General features: G+C 36.2%; 1 protein-coding gene across 3 annotated transcripts in view; it reads right to left on the reverse strand.

The window, feature by feature from the left end:
- Ank3 (ankyrin 3) overlaps nucleotides 1-25,999 on the reverse strand; it is a 635,468-nt gene that overhangs the window by 479,229 nt on the left and 130,240 nt on the right. Inside the window, exon 1 of one of the 3 annotated variants that reach the window (XM_013156637.3) lies at nucleotides 6,415-7,005. The exons of the other annotated variants lie outside the window; for them this stretch is intronic. Coding sequence (XP_013012091.1) covers nucleotides 6,415-6,477 — 63 coding nt within the window. The 5' untranslated portion in view covers nucleotides 6,478-7,005. Of the gene's footprint in view, nucleotides 1-6,414; nucleotides 7,006-25,999 lie in introns of those variants that run through there. 3 annotated transcript variants of the gene reach the window in all.

The following is a 25,999-nucleotide window of genomic DNA, read 5'->3' on the forward strand; positions in this document are numbered from 1 at the left end:
TGTGATTAACATTATTTTCTTGGCACGGAGGTACAATGATTCAATAAAACAATAATTTCCTCAAAGCCTGTATCCTTTATTTCAAAAATATGAATCAGTCATTTTTATGACTTCATCCAACAGTGACAAACAATCACAACAAATACTCAAGAATTTCTAAAGAAGTAATTAGGAACATTTTTCTTATTATTTATAAACCACATTTAATTATGTAAAAAAGTTTATGATCTTCAAGACCAACCTATCCAGATGTCCAGACTAAGCACACAGTTTTCTGTTAAAACTGTAGGAAACAGTTTCTCCTACAAGACGTTTGATATAGCACCCAGTACTATAGAGCACCGCTTTATCTGGAATTTATTAGGGACACAAAGGACTCCCTCCCCCCTCACTCCAAGCTAACCTTTAGACATACTGGCTTGTCACCAGTCCCTTCCTAGGACTCAGTACAGGTTCAGAACCCATTTTGGGAAATCCTTGCAGCTAGAAAGATTCAAAACTTAGAACTTTCCAGATTTTAGAAAGGCATATATGAATATTATGAACAACCCCACCAGAATCTTGGGACACCATACTAAAAGCAAAGAATTTTTACTTTTGCAGCAAAACATATGAAATTCACAGTAAGTGAGATAAATAAAGACTATAAATAGCTTCACATAAGGTCAGGTTAGGTTTGGCTGCCAAATGAGTTCAGGTCAGGTCAGATTTTGCCGCCAAAGGAGAGAAAAATTTTCACTTTTTCATTTTGGATGTTATAGTTATGGACAAAAGACTGTAAATCTGTAGGATATCAGTACCTTACTTTACTTCTACAAATCATGCTTACAATCCATGCCTCAAGATGGCAATATATAAAATAAATTTAAACCATGTTTCTTCTATCTTCTCTCTAAAAATTTTTTTTAAATAAATATCCAGGTAAACCTACTTTGCTAAATAAGATTGTGACTTAATAAAATTTTGAAGACAAAAATAATATTCCTGTAAAAAGAAAGTTCCAAACACTGGGCAAAAGCAACATGAAAATTTGCATACTAAAATGAACAAACTACAAGGCTAACTTTGAGAAAATATCATTACAAAATAATTGTTGGAGGACAGAAGTCAAATTTTCTGTCTCCTGGATATGGATGCATAAGACATGAGATCATTTAAAGTGCCTATTAATTGTGAAAGTATAAGATTAACAAAAGGAAAGTTATGGAGTAAAAAAAAGAAAATATTTAGTAAAATAAGACTAAAAGGAGAAAAAAAAACACTCAATAGGGATACATATAGTGAAGTGGATAAAGACATAAAAGCTACTTGCTGTGCAGTGTATAATTAGCCTCTCAAATGTAACAATGCATTGAGCATGTGCTCTGCTCAGTGAGCTACTGCTCAAATCATCCTTGCCAACAACTAAAGATTTTTAGAGGTTATTTGCCTAGACAGTAATAGCAAATTAAGTAACATCCAAACACAGGGATGAAAACTACAAGTCAATACAACTGCCATGTGTTTAGGGTATGCCAGCACACCCTCTGCTCAGCGAGAAGCACAGCATTTTCTAGACACGTCAATCAAGAACTCAGAACAGAAGAACAAAAAGTACAATGAAATTCCACCCAGATTAAGAATATTGACTAACAATCAGAAGTGGATACATTCTGGACTCTCCCTCAAAAACTGCATATAGGGCCAGGGACATAGCCAAGTGGCACAGCACCCGCCTGGCAAGCATGAGGTCTTGAGTTTTATTTCTGGTAACAAAACCCAAAAATCAAACAAACAAATAATCAAAACTGCACATACATCTGGATAATTTAAGCTTCATCAGAGAAGAAAGAAGCACATCTCTTATGCATAAGGCAAACACCTGATTATCTGGGAGAGAAGGAAGCAAGGTAGGGGAGACAGGGGCAAAAATGATCATAAAAAGCAGGTAATGCAAATTATTTTGTATTCTTAAGACGAAAGGGGCAACTCAACTGAAATGATGAAAACCTTTTCTGACCTTCCCCCCAAAATAAGAAAACTCATTAAAATGAGATTCATTGTGTGGTAGAAATTTTAATGTGCTGGCATTTCTACCAAAAGAGTAGGAATCTAACCTCACTATTCACCTGATAAAACCCTTTGGTAAACCCCAGGACCAAAAAAAAGGACTTTATTCAATACGTTTTTTTTTCTGCATTCGTATCCTTGCCATTATACATTCCTGCCCTCTATATTCCAAATATAAAAACCAATGTTTAGATTCCTGAGCACACCAGGAAGCTCCAATCTTTCATCCTCTCTAATTCCAAACTCATTTACTAAAAGGCACTTACTCTGTTACTTGGGAAACACATATGTTCTTAATAGCAATTCAAGCATGCTTTCCTGAATCCATTCCTTCTTGACTTCAAAATGAAATTTACCACTCTTTCTATTCTACCACTAAGGGGGCCTGAATTCATCTTTATTTGGTAACCTTAACCCTTTCTTCACAGACTGGTTAAATAACTGAAGACTGTTTGCATACAATCTGCTAACTAAATTGAGTTAATAGAAAGAACTCCAATCACCATCTAATAACTTACTACCTATATCCAAGTAGGGAATCAGGATAGTACATCTTTCTTTGGATGGACTGAATTTTGAACCTCCTACTCAACCAAATCTCTATGTCAAAATCCTAACTTCCAAAGTGACTACATTATATTTGAAAATAGGGCTATTCAGTAATGAAAGTTAATAAAGTCATGGTCATGGTGGGGAGACGGAGTCCTAGTCCAACAGAGCAAGTGGCTTTATATGAAGATATCTACTCCAACAATGGGCATGCACTGAAGGGCCATGTGAATGCACAGAGAGAAAGTGCCAACCCGTGAAGCAGGAAGAGGGCCTTCGCCAGAATCTGACCATGGTGGCACCAAGATCTCAGACTTCTCATTCCCACAACTGTCAGAAAATAAATTTCTATTAGTTAAGCAACTGAGTAAATGTTATTTTGTTATGGTATGATGAGCTGACTGATACAGAAGCTAAGGGAACAAATCCACTAAATGTTGCTCTGTACGTTTTGTCTTTGATGGCTGGTGAGCAAAGCACTTCTGCAGTACACAGTCGGGCGGTATGTGTTCAATCGTCATTGCTTCTCCAGGATCAGCCCCTCTACAACTAGACTGAAAATCCACCATGACAACCAGTTTTGTGTATAAGTGCTATCGTTCTAAAACTTCTTTTGAAACAATATGGCTTGATTGATTATTTTCATTTAACTGTCTTAATATCCCTGATAATTGAACCAGATAGAAGGCCCCCATTTGACTGTTCTAGCCAAGACACACCATCAAGTTAGAAGCAGCAGTAGATAGGAAATTAGATCTTCTGACTTTTGATAACTACTTCTCTTAACTAGTATAAGGATAAATAGCTGTGGGATATGGAAACACACGCACGCACACACATGCCCTCCTCACATGCTACAACAAAATATAGAAATTGTTAGAAAACAAATTTCCTAACTGCAGTTTGAATGTTTATCTTCCTTAGCAAAATATAAAATACTTTCTCTGTGCTAACAAAAGAATAATATAACAGTTCCATTACATTTACTTTGCTTGTTCAATACTAAGTATGTCTCAAGAGAGGCTTCATACCCAAATGCCCCAAGGATGTGACGCATTCTACTGAAAACACTCAATACCAATGCCTCATTTTAAGGGTCATTTGATGTACACTCCTATACAGACATTGAAAGAATTTCACACACAAGTAGAAAGTATGTAGCTGTTTGGAAAGCTTATATGTCCTAGAGCTTAGCAGGTTGCAAGCATCTCCCACCTAGAACACTGTATCTGACCACACCCACCAGTGCTGCAGTCCAGTCATCTGGAATACCCAAGAACCTTCTGAACTATTTGGCTCAGAAATGGAATACATATATATATTTAGCATTGGTTTTTAAATAAATAGAAGTTTATTTGAATAATCTTAAACTAACATTTAACTAAACATTTAAATTATTCAATATGATAAGTTAAAACCATCAGTAAAATAGTATACCCTGTATTCAGACACTATGACGAGAAAAGACCCACTTATTTAAAAGACAACTTCTATTGGATATGTGTCTCCTCTAACACTGAAAATTCTTGGTGAATTCTGATCAGTAAACTGTAGAGCTAATTTGATGGGACACTGCCTTGGTGTCAACTGCATAAAGGTAGCATGCTAAGTGCTTGCTCAAGTGAAAACTAAAAGGTTCTCTGTGGCTAAGAAATAGGGCTGGTATCTGATAACCTGAAAAAGCAGAAAACATTGACACCCTGACATATAAGGTGATGTTCAATCTGGAAGACTGTCTTTAGACCAGGGCAAATCTAGAGATCTAAAGCAAAGGGTAAGAACTGGGTTTGACCTTCAAGAATTGGTGGGGTTATACCAAGTGGGCTGGCACAGAAAGGCTTCTTAGTAGACAAAGGACAAACAGAAAAAAACATTTTAATTTAAGGACTGGTTATAACCCCAACCTGGGTGGTCAGGTATGAATGGAGTAACTAGTGACAGGGAGAAAACCTTGTGTTTGACTGCAGGTTACATTGTGAAGGGTCTGCAGGCCCGTGGTCAGGAATTCTCACTTCACTAGGCCAACAGGAAAGAGTTTAGAAGGTACTGGGCAGAGTGTGATGACTGAGGTTATTATAAAGACTTCCCTGGCAACAGCTGGGAAAAGTGTGTCATGAAAGAAGATTATCAAAGCAGTTGATTTAATGCTATGCTCTGATTAGGATAATCTTATATGAAGAGAAATGATACTTATATAAAGGGAAATTTCAAGGTAGAGAGAGAAAGAAAAAAATTCCATGTCAAAGGAGTCCACGTAAAAGCCCAGTGATTTACAAGCAGCCCAGCCACTGCTCACTTTAATTTGGACCGCACTGTCGTGGCTCATGTGTCTGCTGGAGCTCTCTATGACACTCAGTATTCAGAATCATGGTGGAAGCTGTCAGGCACTTAAGGCCCCATCTCATAAACATGAGCAAAGCTGACACTTTTCCTTGAGACCAGTGCCACTCTGCTAGGCATTAAACAAATCATTTGTGCTGTGCAGCTGAGACCTGCTCCCTTGGGAAATCAGACTAGCACCTCTGTAACATCATTGACCCCTACTGAGACAATGTATAAGAAGTCAAGGCTGACTTAAAACGAGGCTGCATGGCTTCAGGGTCTGTAGGATGCTGAAGCACTGCCCTAGAATGCTGGCATGTCCCTTAACATGCCCCAGTATCGTCTGCTCATGGTAGCTCCTTCAAGAACGTCATATTCAAATGAATCTTTTCATAAATAATAGATAGATTAGAAACGTTTTTTAAAATGACTGATATAGCCAACTAGTAGATGAAATCATTCATCCTCTCTACGATAACCAACCATTCTCTGTGTGTCCACAGGCTAAGCATACATCATATTGGGAGAAGGAAGCATTTTAAAGAGACATAATTATATTTCACAGTCCCTGAAATTAAAATATAATATCTGAGGATTTGGGCTGGAGATTAAAACATAATACCCTTTCTTCTTAAATAGCTATGAACTATAATCCTACCTTAGGAATTTATTTTTCTTTGTTACAGATATACTACTATCTTTTCCATTGGTGGCACACCCTAAAATCAAAACAGTTTATAAACCACAATGGATCAAAACCAAATGCTAGGGAATTACCTTTTTTCTCCCATTTCAAAATGTATCGAAAAGTTACAGATATAATTTAAGGTACATATAGTCAAGAAAACCAAAATGAATCTACAGGTTTACTATAACCATCTATGCTACATTTGTGATTCTTCGGTTAACATGGAAAACAAAATTAATTTTATGAATTATAACAGAGAAATTAGTGCTATGCCCGTACAATGGTAGGGTTGAATGCAAATCTGAGATTTGTCAGCCATAAAGTGATCAATAATTAAAATGGAGTTCACCTCCATGCTGTAATTTTGAAGTATAAATACAGGTTTCCCTAGACTGCCTAAGATATGTGTTAATACTGAACATCTATACCATAATATTCATTAGTAATTGTACCCTGTTGATTAACAAGCATTCTAGAAAATTTAAAGGAAAAAACACACCCACCCACATAATTAGGACATGTGTGTACTTAATATCTTGAATATCACTATGAAAAAACACGCTAATTCAGTGAAATGTAAATCACTATACTTAACTGTTTATATATTTCAGCAATGTATCTGAGTTGTGATGTTTTTCTCCAACACAGAACACACCCATTAACAGACGAGAAAACAACCGAAGCATTCTGATTCTAGCAGCTTCTTACAGCCTAAAGCCAATCTCCCTCAAAAATCCAGCATAAAGATTACTTCCTCCTCCGAGCTAGAGAACAATAAAGATAACATGTTGCTTTTCATTTCTTACCTTTTTCCCTTTCCTTTTCCTGTGAGCAGGTTTGGCATTTTTCTCCTTTGGTTCTTCACTCATCTTTCCTTTAAATCAGGTGAGTTTATAAAGGACAGGAGATCACCGCCCGTATTCCAACATCCAAAGCCACGACAAAGAGTCAAAGCATCGAGCCCAAAGTCCATTGAGGGGTGCTCCCAGGCAAAGCAGCCGCTGCTTAAACCCAGCCCCTGCTGCTGTCAGAGAGACGCGGGCTGTAATGTAGCCCTGCTCAGCTTTCCTCAGGAAGAAACTGGGTGTTCTCCACATCAAACACTCAATTATTCCTCTAAAGAAAATCAATATTTTAGCCTTTCATTTTGAATTAGTCATTACCCTGAGATAAGATCTTGACAAGACTTTGTTGCTTGTTCCTCCACAGTGATTCCAGCTTGTAAATGGTGAGAGAGAAAGAGAAACACACACACACACACCCTCACACACACAGAAATAAGCTACAGACTGCTGACAAGTCTCCAAAGCCTTCCCAGGGGCTGATTTGCTGCTTCTTGCCGGCTGCGAAGCCGAATGTAAATTGCTCTCTCTGCTGCTAACCTCCCCTGTGGACACATGTGTTGAATGCATCAGGACAAACCCGAGGAGGCAGGCAGAGGTTGGCAGGCAGGGTGATAAAAGATCAGGTTACTGCTTCCTAAGAAAACACACCAGGATTCAAACAATAACCAAGACCTACTAGTACTACTAGAGAAGTCACAGGCTACATTTTCTTTATAATTACTTTTAATATAAGATAAAGCAAAACAAAAAGTGGGTAAATTTGCCTATCTTCAACTAAGGATTTCAAACGAAAGATTAACAACAGAAAGCTCTCTACCCTGTTTATTGTTATTTGTATTCAGTCACTGGTTTACCTCCATGAATACATCAAGCAACCAACAGAAAAGAAACTCTCCAGAATATTCAGGAAATATTATGGGCAAAGCCACTATCTCTGTAGCAGAAACATTCTGTGCTTCTGGACTGTGTTAAGGGCAGTGCAGGTCTCAGCTCACATTACACACTCCAGCTGCCCTGACCACACACCATGCTCACACTCCGTGCTGTATGCCAGCCTGAGCCCGAGGCTTGGCAATGTTTTTTGGGCATCTGGAGGACTTCACATCTGGGTAGAGATTCCCTGGCCATGCATTCCTTCCACTGAAACACAGCTGAATTACTCCCAGAAGCTGTCACTTAAGCATTTTTGAAAGAGTTCAGATACATTTTGATCAGGAAAGAATATGGTTCTGAAAACTACCCAGGTACTACTAAGATAGAAACAGGCTACTGTGAGCAGAGAGCTGACACAGGTATAGGGGAGGAAGAGGAGAATAAGGGGATGGGGAGAAAAAGTAAAGCACAGGTTTCATTCCATGACCAGGACGCAAAAGTCAGAAATAAAACATATTATTTCCTCACTACACCATTTTTGTACAGGAAAAATGGATTCTGAATATTATATAAAGCACATGGACAAACCAGGCACAAAGCGCTCATATCCAGTGGTGTATATGGGAGGACTTAACGCTGGCTCAAGAAAATGATGCTAAAATATGGAACCAAAAGAATCATGCTATTTATGCTGAGGCATACTCCCTATTTTTAATTTCTCATCCAAACAGGGTTTGCGTCTATATTCACCTGTACTCTGTCTCCTACTCCTTGAACCAGCCCCCCAGAAAGTATAAGGGAAGCTTAAAATGGTTTTCCCTTAGCTGAACAGGCTGGGGCTAGAAATGCAAATGATGCCCTCTGGAAGCCACAGGGACTCTAGGAACTGTGGTTAGCAAGATAGGTTCCTTTCCAGCATGAAGTTTCACATTTCTTACAATAATACACATCTCAGGAAGTGCGGTGGTGGCCAGAAATCTCACTGGTGTTGAGTGTGCAACCCCCATGTTCCAAAGATGCGTTCAGACTTGACCTGCTGCTTACTCACAGTTCCCACTTTCTGCTGCTGTCTGGTGATTTGTCACTTGTTATGAAGTCAAAGGTAGAAAGTCCTAATATGATAGAGTAAATTTATCCGTTCTTACAGGTCCACCCCTTGCTCATTTTCACTTAGGGAAATCTGGGAATTGCTTGCTGGAAATTTCATGGTTTCCATTAACCTTTTATTACAATTAGGTGAGCTTGAGCTTTTGGCTATGTGCCTTTGTAAGGACGAGGATGAACAATGTGTTTTATATGCATTTTTCATAAGCTGAGCTTATAAGCAGGTAAATTCAACCCAGACTTTTCCACCTACATCTCTTCATTGTCTCTATACACGCAACAAAGATAAATCATTTGTTTGTAGGTTATCTATAGTGGAATCCTAACGTCTTGATTTACTACCACAGAAAAACCACTATTTACTGCACATAGGGTAGGAGGCACTTGGAGGGCATATAAAAATTTAAATTAAATATCGTCTGTTCACATACAAATTTACATATTAACTAGGATCATGAAATATACAAAACATAGCTAACATGAAAATGTCTGAGGGCAAGCTCAAGAATATGTGTTTAGGAAAAGGTCATTGTGATAACTTTTTAAGCTAAAAAATGTATTCAAACTGATGCAACATTTAGAAAATTAATAGTACAAACCTGAATTGACAATTATTGAAATCATGACTCAGGTTAACTGTTAGCCCATTTCTTTGCTAAAGAATAAATTTGACTATTTATTTATAGGCGTAATACAAGCTAAAGTGCTCTCTACTGGCTGGATGCAAAAAAAACAGGACCTTTAAAGATAGGATTATAGGGCAAACTTCTACCAATGATCATATGAAGGAAGAATTGTACTTACTAAGGAAGAACTTGTAAATTTGTTTGAATAATACTTTACAATTTCATACTGTACAATCAAATCTGATAGAAAACTCAATTTTGAAAATTTTAAAGCATGTCAAGTTATTTAAGTAACAAAATGCATAATTTTGTTATAGTTTAAAGGTAAATGTGTGTGATATATAACATGCTTCATGTATATTTTCTGAACTTACTAAGTCCTAGACATTTTTTAAGGAAAAAATAATTACATCTCTAAAATCCCATAAAGCAAAAAAACTTCTGTGTTAGTGTTGAGGCCATTAAACAACACAAAATCAATAGTAATTTAATTTCTAACAATGGAAAATATATTTTCCAAAATCAAATTTTATTTCAACTTAAAATATGAAAATAACTTGGACTTAATAAAAAATGTACTACTTGTTATTTAATCTCATTTTTGTATAGCTATAGCTTACAAATATGTATTCATAGAAATAATAATTTTAATACACTCAAAGGTGTAACAGTACATTTTAAATTGTAATTGCTCTGTGTTAAAGAGTAATTTGATTGATCCAAACATAGTTGAGGGGTGATTCACTATTCTAAAAATATTAAATGTTAACTACTTTCTAAAGGTACTCTCTTTTTTACCCAAATCAGAAAATTCCCCAGCCTTTGAAGAAGTTAAATTTAACTTAAGAAAATACTTATAGGCTAATTATAAATCTGAAAATAAAACTCTTCACTGAGTTTCCTGAAGGGAAAGTGGAGTGAATTATAATATTCACATATGATACTCGACAGAACTGACTGCCTAATTCGGAGTTTACTCCAGATAAAGACGATCAACTAGTTGATACATATCTGAGACAGTTCTATTTTTAAATAAAATAACTCGCATAAGAGGACACTAACCACGGCCAACTTAAGTTTCATAGAACAGATCTATTTTTAAAACGAAAGTGGCTTACCATAGGAGAAATAACAGGAAGGGGTTATTGGCAAGCATATTTTTAAGCTATCTTCTGTATACAATTCACCTAGAAACACTAAAATGAAATATAATTTCACAACTAAAATTAAACTACACAGTTTTAAAGATTAAAAAAATTCCACTGAAGGTCAGCAGAAATACTCACATGAATGTGCTGATTTTATTTTTAAGGGGAGGACGTCATGTACTTACTGTAATTCACCCTGTTCACTAGCAAGTTCAAGTAGTTATTAAATCACACTACGGGTATTCCCTCAATACTACTCATTAGTCCTCGATGGTTAAAGTACTTGCAGAGTTTAACATGAAACTACAGACAAATAAATTGTTTTTTGTGAACCGTGGAATCTTCACAGCTGAGGGAAACACTGAGATACTGACAAGTCTTCCCCGAGGTCCTGACTCAGTCCCTAAGAAATGAGATTGCACTTCTATGGGGCTTTCTTTCCATTACACCTGTGTCTCCCAGATTGTGAAAAATAAACTCACACTGAGATCTGAGACGGTAGTCAATGCTAAACAAACTTGACTTTGTCATGCATTTACTTTAAATTTTTAAGAAAAGCAACCAGGGACATCTTGTGAAACTTTTTAAGTGGGATATTGGTATTTCTTCTGCCCTACTTTGTGTGAATGTCAACACAGAAGGGAACAGGAAAAAGAATAAATTGGAAAATAGGTGGCTATCTTCCTAAATTATACAAGACACTCTTCTTCCATAGACTTCGGGTTTTCTTACACTAATGGTTGTCTTAGGTTATTTCATTGTGACTACTGCTGCTTTATCCTCCTGTGTGCCTACGGTTTTCAGGGATATGCCTGGAGCCCTGAGCTGCTGGGCGCCACAGTGAAAACTTCTAACTATGCAAAGTTTCAAAGTGTAATTATATTTCTCAAAGATACTATCTTTCATATTATGTCTTGTTTTTTTCTGATATGATGAAAACATTCAAAGCAACATACTTCATGTATTTGGGCTTCTAGTCCTAAATTTTCATATTGAAAAATGAAATGGTGGAATTTGTTATAGCTACTAAAACTTTAGGCAAATAAGGGATATGAAGCAAAGTAAATTAGGACAAGGAGGCTGGGCCCAGTGGAGAATGTATGTAATAACAGAATTCAGAGGACTGAGCTAGGAGGAGGATCACAAATTGAGAGCAGCCTAAGCTATTCAGCGAGACCCTGTCTCAAAGGTGAGAGACAGAGAAACAGGGAGAAGATGAGACAGGAAGTTAAGTTTTTAAGCATTTTCAAATAACTATATGATTTTTGCTATATCCAGTAACCATTAATATTTTTTATAATTGACTTTTTAACCTAGCTCAGCTGTAAGCAATACTGTCTCTGAAATGATGATTTCAATGTGCTAGTTCCAGTTTTTATCAATGTGTTGGAATCCTTCAGGCAGGCTCATGACAGGACTTCCTGTTTTGTTATGGTATTCTAGTTTTCCTGATTATTCAGCTACATGCCCATTAAAATATAATGATACTAATTGGGCCACATCTAGCAAACTCCAAGCAGCTCACAGGGGCCTAAATTCACTCCTGGGCCCAGAGTATGTGCGGGGTAAAACCCAGCACACGGCAAAGCCTTGGAACTTCACTCCCAGGCAGTAAGAACAGACCCCAGGTCTGAAATCACCCAAGGAGGCACGGGAGGTTCAAGCAGGCCTAACTGGGCCATGCCCAGCCAACTCTAAACAGCTGGTAAGGGCATGAATTGAATCCGGGCCCATAGCATGCAAGGGTTGAAACCCCACACACAGGGAAGCCCTGGAACATTGCTCCCAGGTGGTAAGACCACACCCAGTGTCTAAAATCGCAAGACTTCCCATAGGAGTCCCAGCAGGCCTAACTGGCCCACACCCAGAAAACTCCAAGGGGCTAGTTAGCAGCTGTCTGCCCCAGGAACCAAAAGTGGGCCAGGTGATTCTCAGCACATGGGGGAAGCCTTGAAACATTCTTCGAAACCCGGAAATATAGGAAAATGACAAAATGAAAAAGCAAAATGCAATCTCAAACTTCCAGCCCAACCCAAGCAAGCCTAGGAGACATGAACACAGAACAAAATATAAGCCATACACCTGAAATGCCTGAAATGATATCAACTGAAGTAAAGAAATAACTCCAGGAAGCTATAAAAAAACTCAAATCAGAAATAGTCTCCCAGGTAAAAAAAGAAATGATAAATGTAATGAAAGAAATGCTAAACACATCTAAAGAAGACATAGTTGAAAAATTAGAGGAACAATGCAAAAAGATGGAAACTCTGAATGAAGAATATAAGAAACAAAATGCATGAAGCAGATTCAAAGAGATATACAGGAAATCAAGATTTCCATCAAAAGTTGGCAAAACCACCTTAATGAAAGTGAAGACAGAATTTCAGACCTCAAAGACATGATTGCAGCTAGTGAAGAGGAAAGGAAAGCTCTTTTAAAAATAAGGAATCAGGAAATAACAATTCAACAACTGCAAGATGATGGGAAGAACAACATAAGATTGATAGGTATAAACAAAAAAGAAGGTGACAACAGAAACAATATCAAGAGGCTATTTACAGAAGTAATAGCTGAAAATTTGCAAAATATGAGAATGGAAACTGACATACAGGTCAGCAAAGCATGTAAAAACTCCAAATAACCATAATCAAAATAAAACTACACCCAGACATATAACAATCAACATCCCAGAAATCCAACGTAAGTACAGAATATTAAAAGCTGCTAGAGAAAAAGAGACAGATCACCTATAAAGGGAAGCCTATCAAAATCTTAGCAGACTTCTCAACCCAAACAATGAAGTCAAAAAGAGCATGGAGTGAAGTACTTCAGATCCTAAAGGAAAATGACTTCCAAACCAGACTGATGCACCCTAAAAAACTGTCCTTCAAACTGGATGGAGAAATAAGATACTTCCACAAAAAAGATCAGCTGTGGGGACTGGAGGTTTAGCTCAGCGGCGTAAGCGCCTGCCTTGGAAGCAGGCAGTCGTGAGTTGGATCCCCGGTACCGATAAAAAGGAAAAAGACAAAAAAAAAAAAGATCAGCTGAAGAACTTCATGACCACCAAACCAACCCTGCAAAGAACATTGAAAGACATTCTAGATAGACATAGGAAAAAAACCATTAAACAAGGCAAACAATTAAACAGGGTGGAAGGCTAAAAAATCAACAGCAGAAAGATAACATGTCAAAAGTAAACCAATATATATCAGTTATAACCATTAATGTAAATGGCCTCAATTCACTAATTAAAAGAAACAGACTGGCAAAATGGATCAAGAAACAACATCCAACCACATGCTGCATACAGGAAATCCATGTACCCCAAGAGGAAACTCATATACTGAAAGTCAAAGGATGAAAACAATACTCCATGCAACAGGATCCCCAAAAAAAAAGCCGGGGTAGCTACTCTGTTTGCAGACAATGTGAACTACAAACCAAGAGTGATCCAAAGAGATTAAAAAAAGGCCACTACATTTCAAAAGGAAGAGATAACAATCTTAAATATATATGCACCAAATTTGGGAGCACCCAACTATACAAAAACAAATATTAACAGAAATGAAAAATCAAATAAACAATAACAGAATTATAATAGGAGGCCTTAACACACCATTGACACAAAGGGACAACTAGACAGAAAGTCAGCAAATAAATAACAGAACTGAATAACACCTGTGAACAAATGCACTTAGTAGATATATAGAGTGTTCCACCCAACAACATTAGAATATACATTCTTCTCAGTAGCACATGGAATGTTCTTCATAATAGACCATATACTAGGCCACAGAACATGCTTAAGTAAATACAAAAGAATTGAAATTATTCCACGCATGTTATTGGATCATAGTGCCACAAAACTAGAAATTAATGACAAAAGAAACTGAAAAACTCCACAAACAAATGGAAATTGAATAATATATTCTTAAGCAATCAGTGGGTCACAGAGGAAATTAGAAGAAATTAAACAATATTTGCAAGCAAATGAAAATACATCTTACTAGAACCTGTGGGATGCAATGAAAGCAGTCCTAAGAGGAAAATTTATTGTGGTGAACTCCCACATCAGGAAAACAGAACAAATACAAACAATCTGATGTTACACCTCAAAGATCTAGAAAAAGAAGAGCAAGTCAAGCCCAAAGCCAAAAGAATGGAGGAAATTATAAAGGTCAGAGCAGAAATCAATGAAATAGAGACTAAGAAAACAATACAAAGAGTCAATGAATCTAAAAGTTGGTTCTTTGAAAGAATAAAAAATTGACAGGCCTTTAGCCAACCTTATTTTAAAAAGGAAAGAAAAAACTCAAATTCATGAAATAAGGAATGAAAAGGGTGAAATCACTACAAACCCTGTGGAAATACAGAGGATCATCAATACCTATTTCAAAAACCTCTACTCTCATAGGCTTGATAACACAGAAGAAATGGACAGAATCCTAGAAACATATGAATTATCAAAAGCTGGGACACAAAGATGTAAAACTGTTGAATAACCCAATTTCAATTAATGAAATTGAAAATGTAATTAAATCCCTACCAACAAAGAAAAGCCCAGGTCCAGATGGATTCAGTGCAGAATTCTATAAGGAATTCAAAGAAGATTTAATGCCAACACTCATCAAACTCGTTAATAAAATTGAAAGGGAAACAATTCTCCCTAACTCATTCCTGGGAGCAAACATTACTCTAATACCAAAGCCTGAGAAAGATCCAACCAAAAAACAGAACTACAGACCAATCTCCCTAATGAATATAGATGCAAAAATTCTCAAAGTTTTGGCAAACAGAATACAGCACATCATCAAGAAGATTATACACCATTATCAAGTGGGATTCATCCCAGGAATGCAGGGATGGTTCAAATACACAAATCAATAAATGTAATCCACCATACCAACAGAGCCAAAACTAAGAACCATATGATCATTTCTATGGATGCAGAAAAAAGCTTTTGATAAGGTCCAACACTTATTCATGATAAAAACCTTAAAGAAAATTGGAATAGCTGGCCTTTACCTCAATATGATAAAAGCTATCTATGACAACCCAACGGCTGGCATCATATTAAATGGCCAAAAACTGAAAACTTTTACCCTAAAATCAGGAACAAGACAAGGATGTCCAATATCACCAGTCCTATTCAATATACTGCTAGAAAAACTAACCACAGCAGTTAGACTAGAGAGAGAAATAAAAGGAGTAAGGATAGGAAAAGAAAAAGTTAAATTATCATTATTTGCAGATGACATGATGCTGGACATAGAAGACCCCCAAAACTCCATTGAAAGACTCCTAAGTATAATAAATAAATTCAGTAATGTAGCTGGATACAAAGTCAACACTCAAAAATCAATAGCATTCCTATACACTAAAAACAAAACCACTGAGAAAGACATAATACAAGCCATACCCTTTATAATAGCATCCAATAAAATGAACTACTTGGTAATTAATCTAACAAAATAAGCAAAATATCTATTCAGGGAAAATTATAATATCCTGAAAAAGAAATCAGAGAGGACCTCAGAAAATGGAAAGACATTCCTTGTTCAGGATAAGAAGAGCAAACATTGTGAAAATCTCCATTCTCTCAAAATTGTTATATAGATTTAATACAATCCCAATCAAAATACCACTAGCATACCTTACAGATCTAGAGAAATCACTCCTAAAACTCATCTGGAACCAGAAGAGACCCAGAAATAGCAAAGGCAATTCTAAGCAACAAAGGCAAGGCAGGAGGCATTACAATCCCTGACTTGAAGTTATACTACAAAGCTTCTGTAACAAAATCAGCATGGTACTAGAATAAAAATATAAACAGAATATCAATAGAATAGATTAGAAGATATAACTACAACTACAAACACACTCGGCCACCTTATAAAGGGGCCAAACATATCCACTGGAAGAAAAATAGTTTCTTCAATAAACAGTGCTGGAAAAATTGGCTCTCCATTGCCAAAAACTAAAACTTGATCCATGCCTATCACCGTGTACTAAACTAAAGTCTAAATATTAAAGCAGAACTACTAAATTTGTTGGAAGACAAAGTAGGTAGAAATCTTGAAGACACAGGAGTAGGTAGAGAATTCATGAACAAGAATCAAACCACACATGAAATACTTCACAGAATCAATAAATGGGACCATGTCCTATTAAAGAATTTCTGCATGTCAAAAGAAATCTCCAGCATAGCCCAAAGAAAACCCTCAAACTGGGAAAGAATCTTAGTGAACGCTCCCTCAGACAAAGGAGTTCTGTTTAGAACGTATGAATTTTAAAAAATCAGATCCTCAAAATTCAAAGACCCATTCCAAAAATAGCCATCTGAAATGAATACACAGTTCTCAGATGAAGACATGCAAATGGCAAATATATATGAAAAAATGTTCAGTATCATTGGTCATTAGAGAAATGCAAATTAAAACAACACCAAAGTTCCATCTCACTCCAGAAAGAATGGCCAGGATAAAGAAAACTACCAACAACAAATGCTGGAGAGGCCGAGGGGAAAAAGGAACTCTACTGCATTGTTGGTGGAAATGTAACTGGTGTAACCACTGTAGAGGTCAGTCTGGAGGTCCTCAAAAAGCTGGGTTTGGAAGACCCAGGTATCCCACTCTTGGACATATTCCCAGAAAAACTGAAAACATCATACCACAGTGATATATGTGCACCCATGTTTATAGCAGCACAATTTGTAACAGCCAGATCTTGGAAACAACCTATATGTCCATCAACTGAGGAATGGATAAAAAAGATGTGGTATTTTTATACAATGGAGTACTACTCTGCTATAAAGAATGATCACATTGAGATATTTATAAGTAAATGGATGCAACTCAAAATGATACTCATAAGTGAAATAAATCAAACTCACAATGGTAAATACCATATAGTCTCCCTAGTGTAAGAAATGGTAAGAGTACATAAGATACAAAAAACTCAATACTTACAGTGAAAGGATAAGAATCTGCTTAAAGGGAAAAGATAGTATCTCAGGGAAAATGAAAAAGAAAAAGGAAAGGAAAAGAAAAAATGTCTAAAATTATATAAATACACTTAGGAGAGCTAAGATGATTGCGCTACAAACTCTGTAAGTTATTGGAACAAAATAGTTAACATTAATAAGATTGGAACAATAGTGCATATTATTGTACAGTGAGTGATCTGAGAAACTCTTGAAGGTCATTATATAAAATAACAACCCTAGTTATGCTCATATAATCTTGTTTTGATATTGTCAATGTTCTGGGCTTTTTGTTATTGGTGTTTATGTCTTTTTTGTTTCTTGTTTTTCTAGGAATTTGTTTTATTTTGTCTTGGTTTGTTTTGCTTTTCCGTCTAATACAGAAAGGATAGGTATACATGTAGAGATTCATGCATGCATAGAACTTCTAAAGTTTATGAGAATCGATAATATAATACACGATGAAATGAACAGCTACTTTGAAGAAAAAGAGAAACTAAGGTACCCAGTACTGATTCCGTAGCGTCACAATGTGAAATCCAGCAATACTATTCTTGTTCAGAGTGATTTTAGTCTGTTTTGTTTTATTTAATTTCAACATACATGAAGCTATTTTGAAGAGAATGAGAGACACTATGGCAGCCATTGTTGACTTCCTTATTGTCTGGTCTTCAAGACCTAAAATGCCTTCATCATCCTGTTCTGATCAGTTCTATACTATTTTGTTTTGTATGAATTTATTGTATGTGAAGATATGGACAATTATTTGGAAGAAAACAAGAGACAATATGAGAGACAGTGAAGATTTCCAGTTGTCTTGCTTTGAAATCTGTGTCTCTTGCATTGTTATCTTATGATCTGTTTTGTTCTGTTTAATTTTACCCTTTTTAAAAATAAAATATAATGATATAAGCAAAGTGGATCAGTAAAACAATGAGAGACAAAGTGTTCAAAGAGACATGGCTGGTGAATGAGTAGTTTGCTTTTTGTTTATTTCCTTTCCTGATCTTTTGTATTTTTACCAGTATGATTTTTGAGTAAGCTACTTTTCTTTTGCTAGACCAACAATTCTCTTTAGTGATTCAGTGATATTTACATGTCTTTTGTGAGGGGAGGGACTAGTGAGTCATTTCTTTGATCTTCCCTAAATCCATGTTTTACTTAATAAAGCTCCTAAATGACTTGAAAAGAAACAGTGATACATTCTGAAGACATTGTCTTATTTTGTAAAAGGCTCCAACAATGCTAATGCTGTATTAAGATGATTAAGAACTATGGCTGCTTATATTTGGATCCACACCCATATGGAGTCAGAAGTTATGCTAGATTTTCTTTCATTACTATAGAAAAGCTACACAAAAGATGATCTGAGCTGAGCAGGAATACAAATCTCAGCTACTTGGGTGGCTAAGCCAGAAGGATAGTAAGTCCAAAGCCAGTCTGGGCAGTGAGTGAGATCCTGTCTCAAAATAAAAAGGGCTGTGTTCTAGCTTAGTGATAGTTCATATGCCTACCATGTGTGAGGCCCTGGTTTCAGTCTCTGGTACCCCTAAAAAATAAAAGAAATGAAGAAAAAGAAGATAGACAAATACACTCTATTGAAGTCCTTGTTCATCAAAGGTTATCGCAACATAACAGCTTCTCAACTGTTCATAGTCTAATTCATACAATCATAACAAGACCTTTATTCATTCAGCTAATAAAAACGTAAGAAATTAGAAAAAGAACTAGATTTTTTACAACTCAAACCATATTTTTGTGGTATCGTAAATCTTTATACCAAGTTAATATTACCTTAGACGGTCATGACATAATGAGTATATTTGTATATTTGTATTTCTCTATCATTTAATTTCATTTAATGTTGGTGCAGATGCCTGAAATTATTTGTCCAAGGGACAGAAAAAAAGAATGAGATAGGTAGATTTTTCTTAGGGGCAAAATTTTAAAATTTTAGGATAAAATACAATGAATGAAGAATTGGAGGTCTGTAGAATAAGATCACAAGATTTGCTCTAAGTGACTCCCACCTTTCCTATCCCCACCCCTGTGACGTGAGGATGTTGTCTTACAGAGCTTCAAAATCAAAGATGATGTTGCAATTAAAGCTGGGCTCAGCCTTTGGCCAATGATATTTTTATCATGGCATTGTTAATACTCAAATTAGTTGAAAGCAGTAGTAAAAAGTTAAAATAATATTGTTATTGTTAAAATAAATGTAATAGTGATGGCTTCTATAAATCCTCCAAATTCCTCATGATGGTTGACCCAAATTAATTCAGCCAAAAAAGTGAGAACACATATTCCTCTTGAAGCGAGGGATTCCACAGCAATGTCAGTCCTTTATAACCATCCTGGAATTACTTTCGGTACTGACGCTTCTGACTCACAAAAATGCCTCCAACTTTAAATGGCTCATAAATTTAAAACATAGTAAGAGAATTCAGATAGGCAGTAAAAGGGACATTTCCCTGGACTTTTTCATTTACTGTCAATCTAAACATCCCTCAACAGTACAAAAGAATGCATATTTACTTACACCTTCACCAAAATAAGTTAGCATCAATCTTTTGTAATATTTGCCAAAATGACAAGAGAAAAATGTTATGCTGTGTTTTAACTTACATTTCTTTGGCAGAAGAATTAAATTTCGTCAAGTGTACTAATCATTATTCATCTTTATGTCATAACTTTCTTGTCTACACTGTAACGATATCCTAACAGAATTAAACTTACACATTTTCAATTCATTTTGAAAGATATTCATTAGGCCACGTGCTAGAGCCAATCAAACTCCTGAAGATCACCAAGGCCCACTGAAACTGAGGTCAACCTTAGGTAGCTGGGTGGTTCTGCAGAAACTACAGCCTCTTTTGGTCTTGGTTCCTGATTCCTAACATGAAAAGAGGCTGGATGTAGTATTGAGCTCTGAAGTCTCTTGTCTTACTTCCAAAATTTCCCTAATTCGGTGATAGTCTCTACTACAGCCACTAGCATTTCCCTAACGAATACAAAAATTATTGCCTCCAGACAAAGAGGTGCCATAACAAATATCTAAAACTGTCCTAGAAGCCAGGCAGCAGGCAGCAGGAGACTGCTGTGGGGGACAGGAGATCTGGAGATGCTGGCGCCAGTGGTGAGGAGCCGGCTGGGATGGCTGACCTGCTGCAGTAATTCCAAAGGCAAACATGCACTTGCTGGGTCCCTATGTTTTGTGCATTTGGCATGTGATTAATGGCATTTAGCAAGATTTCAAAACAGAGATAAATTAGACAAAATTATAAGAGAAAACAAATGGAATGAGGAAGTGAAGAAAGTTAGGGCCTTGAAGAAATGGTCAAGGTGAGTACCTAGACTATAAAAGGGAGCCCTGAGAAAGGCTGTGAGGGACAAAGGCTCACTTCAGCAGGTTCACCACAGGCATCCCTAAATGTGAGACAGAGTCAAGGGAAGGAGGAAGCAAACAAGATAATGTTTTCATAGTTATACACAGATAGCCCTTTGGGTGAGAGTACTGGTATAAAGAACAAACCAGAAGAATACAGATCACCAAGGCAGCAAATTGTACTGCTAAAAACACCAAACCCTTTCAAAATAAGAAAAAAAAAAAAACTTTGAAAGTTCAAGCCTAAATAAACAAACAAAAACACATTTGAATTTCCAAAGTTACCCTCAACTCACAGAAGCAGGAAACAGAATGCAGATGATTTATAATTACTAAAGATGGTACAGTCTCATACAACTACTTCAAACGTGGACACATAAGAAAATGGAAAACAAGAACCTTCCAAAGAGTGGTTACAAGGGCCCTAGAGAACAATGCACAGACAGGGAACTGTTTGTAGAGATTATAATTCAAGTTTAATCAAGGAATTTCATCCAGTGTCAGAGAACAAAGGACTCATGATGCATTCCCAATAGTATTCTGAATTTCTTCAGACCAGTGACAGCTATGCCCCTTCTCCTTTTTCATATACGGTGAGTGCATGGTGGATGTCCTGCTTATACCATGTCACTGTCTATTTTGGGAGACAGAAGACACTAGGCTTTGAGCTGAATACAGTAACTGAGACTTTGGATTGTCTCTTTGGATGAGACTGGGAAAAATACATGTTGTTGGGAGGCAAAAGAACTGGTCTCTGGTAGTGATGACATGTGTAGCATCCAACAATGATGTGTGCTCTGCCCGTAATGGATGGACACACTCCCTATCAGGTGGGCAACATGACTAATTCTCATTAATATTAATGAGATGTATCACTTCCAGGACAAAATAGTTTTAAAAAACTGGTATCTCTCTACTTTTTCTTTATATATGTTTTAGCTAAAAGAGGATAGTAAGACACTAGAGCTTTTTATAACTATAAGGCAAAATGATTCTGGGTCCCTAAATCACTGCATGAAAGACTTCTTCCCTATGTGTAAGACAGAAATAAATGTAGGTTGCATTAAGCTCTTAAGACTGGAATTGTTTTCATTAATTTCTTTAATACAAACTCCAGATCAAAATTTCTTATGCTCAAACTTGAGGGTTCTAGGTGTAGCCTCTAATTGGCATTTGTTCACTTAAATAAGCCAGGAATCTTGTAAAAGTTCCAAACTACAGAAATATAAGCCTGGGACAATGTTGCATCCCACATAGCAAGGGAATTATCAAAGTCTACTGCAGTCATATTGAAAAAGACACAGAGCTAACTTAAAGAGGCTTCTGCTGGTTAGAAGTGGGGCATCAAAAAGAGCAATAAATAAAAGGGACTGAAATACATCAAACGTATAAATCCAAGAATTCTAATGATACTAAAAAAGTTTTTACTTTTGAAAGATATCTAAGGGAACCAACTCATTCTCAAAACTAAAAAAAATAAAATAAAGTAAAAGAACCAATCCTCTTTCCTATACAAGCATAGCTTTATGTAACCAAATTGTGGATTTAAAAAAGTGTTTTTTTTTTAATCTGGAGATATTTCAGCTAATAAATTAATGATTGACAATTAGGATGTTACTATTTTGTAATCCTGCATGAAATGATGGATCAAAGCAGTGTTAATATTTCAAAAACAGAAAGTCACACATATACAATTCACATGAAAATATACAAAAGCCAAAAGCAACTATATAATATTCTCATCACACACACACACACACACACACACACACACCCCTAGTGGTAACTGACACTGGACCTACAAGATAGATAGGAGACAGAGTTACAACATAACCAATATCACAGGGATGCAGTCAGCAAAATCCAGACTATAAGAAACTTATAGAAAAATCTACCTAGCTTTCTCAACAAATATAATACAGGCTGTGGGTAAAGGGAGGAAAAGAAAGAGAAGTCTATGAATTGAAAGAGAGTTTTAAGACTTAGCAATCACAAATAGTATACACATCTTGATTTTTTTAACCTAGATTCTAACAAGATTACTTAAAAACAAAAAAGGACAACTGTAGAAATATGAATATGCAATGTTATATGATATTGTAGTTTTGGTGTAATGTGGTGTTTTTTTAAAGATATTAAAATTCCTTATGGATTGTCAATAATTCTAAAATTGGGCTCCTAGGTAATAGGAAACAGGGTTACAGTTTTCAGCATGTAGTCTGTCTGTCTATCTATCTACTATCTATCTGAAAATATCCATAATTCAGACAAAATTAAAAAATATATATTCTCATATGAATCCTTAATGAAGGTGATCCAATTGCCTAATAAATTAAACACTTACAATCTTTTCATATATGCTGGCATAACATAAACAGTCTATGAGGCTTATAATAAACTAATAAACTAATAAACTACTGATAGGCTGTGAAAGTTTCAGGTGACATGTTGACTTAGGTCATCAACCATACCAACAAGGTCTTTGATCCACATACTTTTTCTAATGTTAATTCTTGATAAGCTATATAAAGAGCACGTAATGAAAATGCATTTCTAGATCATTTTAATTTATTCTTTTTCTGTACTTCCCTTGTTAGGCTAGGATCTAAGAACAGTTCAAAGCTATTTAATGAAGAATTTGTGACTGACTCTTGGAAATAGTAACAACACAGACCATATTCCAAAGATTTAGGAAAAAACAAAAAAGAATGTAAGTTAGATATTCAATAATAATATTTATTGATTATATGTTTAAAGATATTCCTAAATGTTTGATTAAAATGCATTATTAAATGTAATTTTATCTTATTCATTTTACTTCATAAGACTACTAAAATTGCTAAATTATATCAGTGACATTTGTGGCTTATGTTGTATTTGTATTGAACAAAACTAATTTAGTATTTGAAGACTTTACATGGGTTAAAATCTAATGCATTGAGGAATGTAGCCTTTAGAGAAATCCCAATGGAGGAAATAAGAAGGAACAACTTTTATATACTTTATGATTTACCAAAAAAGCTCTTCACTACTCTATGCCTTCTAACATTTAACAAGCAGTCATTTGTGCACATGCATAACATGGTTGCTTGCTCATTTAAGAAATATATGTCATGTTCATAAACTTTTATAGGAACCAACAGCATAGATAATCCAATTTGTAAGTTAAAAGCACTTAAACTTGGTATTACTTACTTTGTGTCCATATTTAGATTTTTAAACAAACTTTTTAAAACGTGACTGATACTAAATGCTTGTTATGTGTAACAATTATTATCTCTTATAGCCATATGAGCCTGAAACATCAAAAGACTAGTCTGAGGTCACACAGAAAATACACAGCAGTACTGGCCAGCAGTCTGATCAAGTATTTGGCCATGAACAATAGCAATATTGCCTCTCTACTCTCAGGATTTAGGGTATGCTGAAGTCAAATAAAATAATAAATCAGTGCCACACAGCTGCAACTCAAGAGTCCATCATTGAACAGCACGGCAATGTCTATCTCCTTACTTTTGGTTTCTTATTCATTTTCCAGGAACAGAAAGCACCTCTTCCCCACAATGTAAAGGTCACCAGCCTACCTGGCAGAAGGAAAGATGAATTAAGTACATATTTCCTATCTTCTCTAGATTAAAACTAAATTCCATATTAAGAACTACTTAAACCAGGTATAATGGCACACTCCTGTAATCCCAGCACTCAGGAGGCTAAGGCAGGAGGATCATTGCAAGTTTGAGATCAACCTGGGTTACAAAGAGAGCTCAACAGCCTGATCTGCATAATGAGACCCTGTGTCAAAAAAAAAAAAAAAAAAAAAAAGAACTACTTAAAAAGAAGAATGGATCAATGGAATGCCAGTCAATCCACACAAATAATTAGGAACTAAGTAGTTTAGATTTAATGGTCCATAGTTCTATATTATAAATATCAACCTTCAAGTGATGAAAAGCATTAAGAAAGGTTTTATATAAGAAGTCACGCCCTCCTGTTAAGCCAGCAACCACAGGCCAAAGAAGAAGTCGCACCCCTGGTGACAATCTCCCTCCTCCCCTGAACCTCACCCAGAACAAATTCAGGAGACATAGACAAAGGAAACTGGAACTCACCCACCTGGAGTTTCTGAAACAATAGCAACTAAAGTGGGGAAACAATTTAGTACTTATAATGCTTGATTAATTATGCTTTTATCTCACCCAGAACAAGACTGGGAGACACAAACATGTGAGAAATTGGAAGTCACAAACCTGAGATTTCTGAAGTCATAGCAACTAAAGTGCAGAAAAAACTAAAGGGCTTATCTTGTTTGAGTAACTTTGCATGCCTGTATCTAGCAGTCTCAGCAACTATTTGGGGGATAACAATGTGTAGGAACTATTGTTGATTTCCTATTGCTTGTTTTTGAAATTCAAGGTTGTTCTATTGTATTGTTTTTGTTCATGTTATTGTTTTGCTTTATTCTCTTTAAATAAAAATAAAGGTTTTATAGATCTTCAGTAATGTCACAAATATAGTTCATGAATCTTCTGCCCCCTGTTCCTTCAAAGAAATTTGTGGACATTCAGCAAACATGACATTGGAGATCAGACCTCTCATGAATTCTTGGGCACTGGCTGTGAGCCAAAACTAATTGTGAGCACACAACTGTAGTCTAGCAAGATGGAGATTTTTGGAGCTCAAGTTATAAATACAGTTGTGACTCAATCTACCTCACAGGGTGCCCTATCACTATTTTTTCTCAGTTCTCATCTGTAGAGTGACTAAAGACATTCCTAAGAAGAAAGCTTACCAAACTATGAGCAAGGGTATTTTGGTAGAACCAAGTAGAAGCCCTTATGTCATCATCCTTTTGTTTCTAAAATATTAACCAAAGTAATGCTACAGCCCTGAAAAAAGTGACAAAGATTAATGATAGCATGAAACTCCTGAGATGGCAATTCCTATTTGTGCAGGGAGTAGGTGGACCTTGACGACCAACAGCAGGCTATCATGTGTTTAATTTGGTGGTGACTATACTTTCACATGCTATTTCAGACATACCCCTTTTGGCCAGAACAAGTTCATTCAGCCCTTGGAATACACCATGCAAGCAATGACTGGGAAAATGCCAGATCCCATTGAACAGAAACACAAAAGCAGTCTGTTTTACCTGATACAAGCAGCTGTAACACATTGAGTATCTTGCCATAAGATTATATCTACTCACTGGCTCTGTCCCACCATTTAGTCTGCAAGAACTTAGGCCATCTTGCCGCATTAAACAACAGCATAATGTCACTGATAATATCATGGAGAGAGGTGGTAAGACTTAGCAGTTGGTTGTGGTGGATGCCTTAAAGGACACACGTGTGCCAGAAAGCAAGAGACACAAAGCAGAGGGGCAGCTGCAGGTTATTCACAGAAGTGGTAATAGGGTTCAATGTCC

The sequence above is a fragment of the Cavia porcellus genome, unplaced genomic scaffold (genome assembly GCF_034190915.1).
Source record: "Cavia porcellus strain 051 isolate PalLab524CR breed Dunkin Hartley unplaced genomic scaffold, mCavPor4.1 scaffold_28, whole genome shotgun sequence".
NCBI classification, from domain to species: domain Eukaryota; kingdom Metazoa; phylum Chordata; class Mammalia; order Rodentia; family Caviidae; genus Cavia; species Cavia porcellus.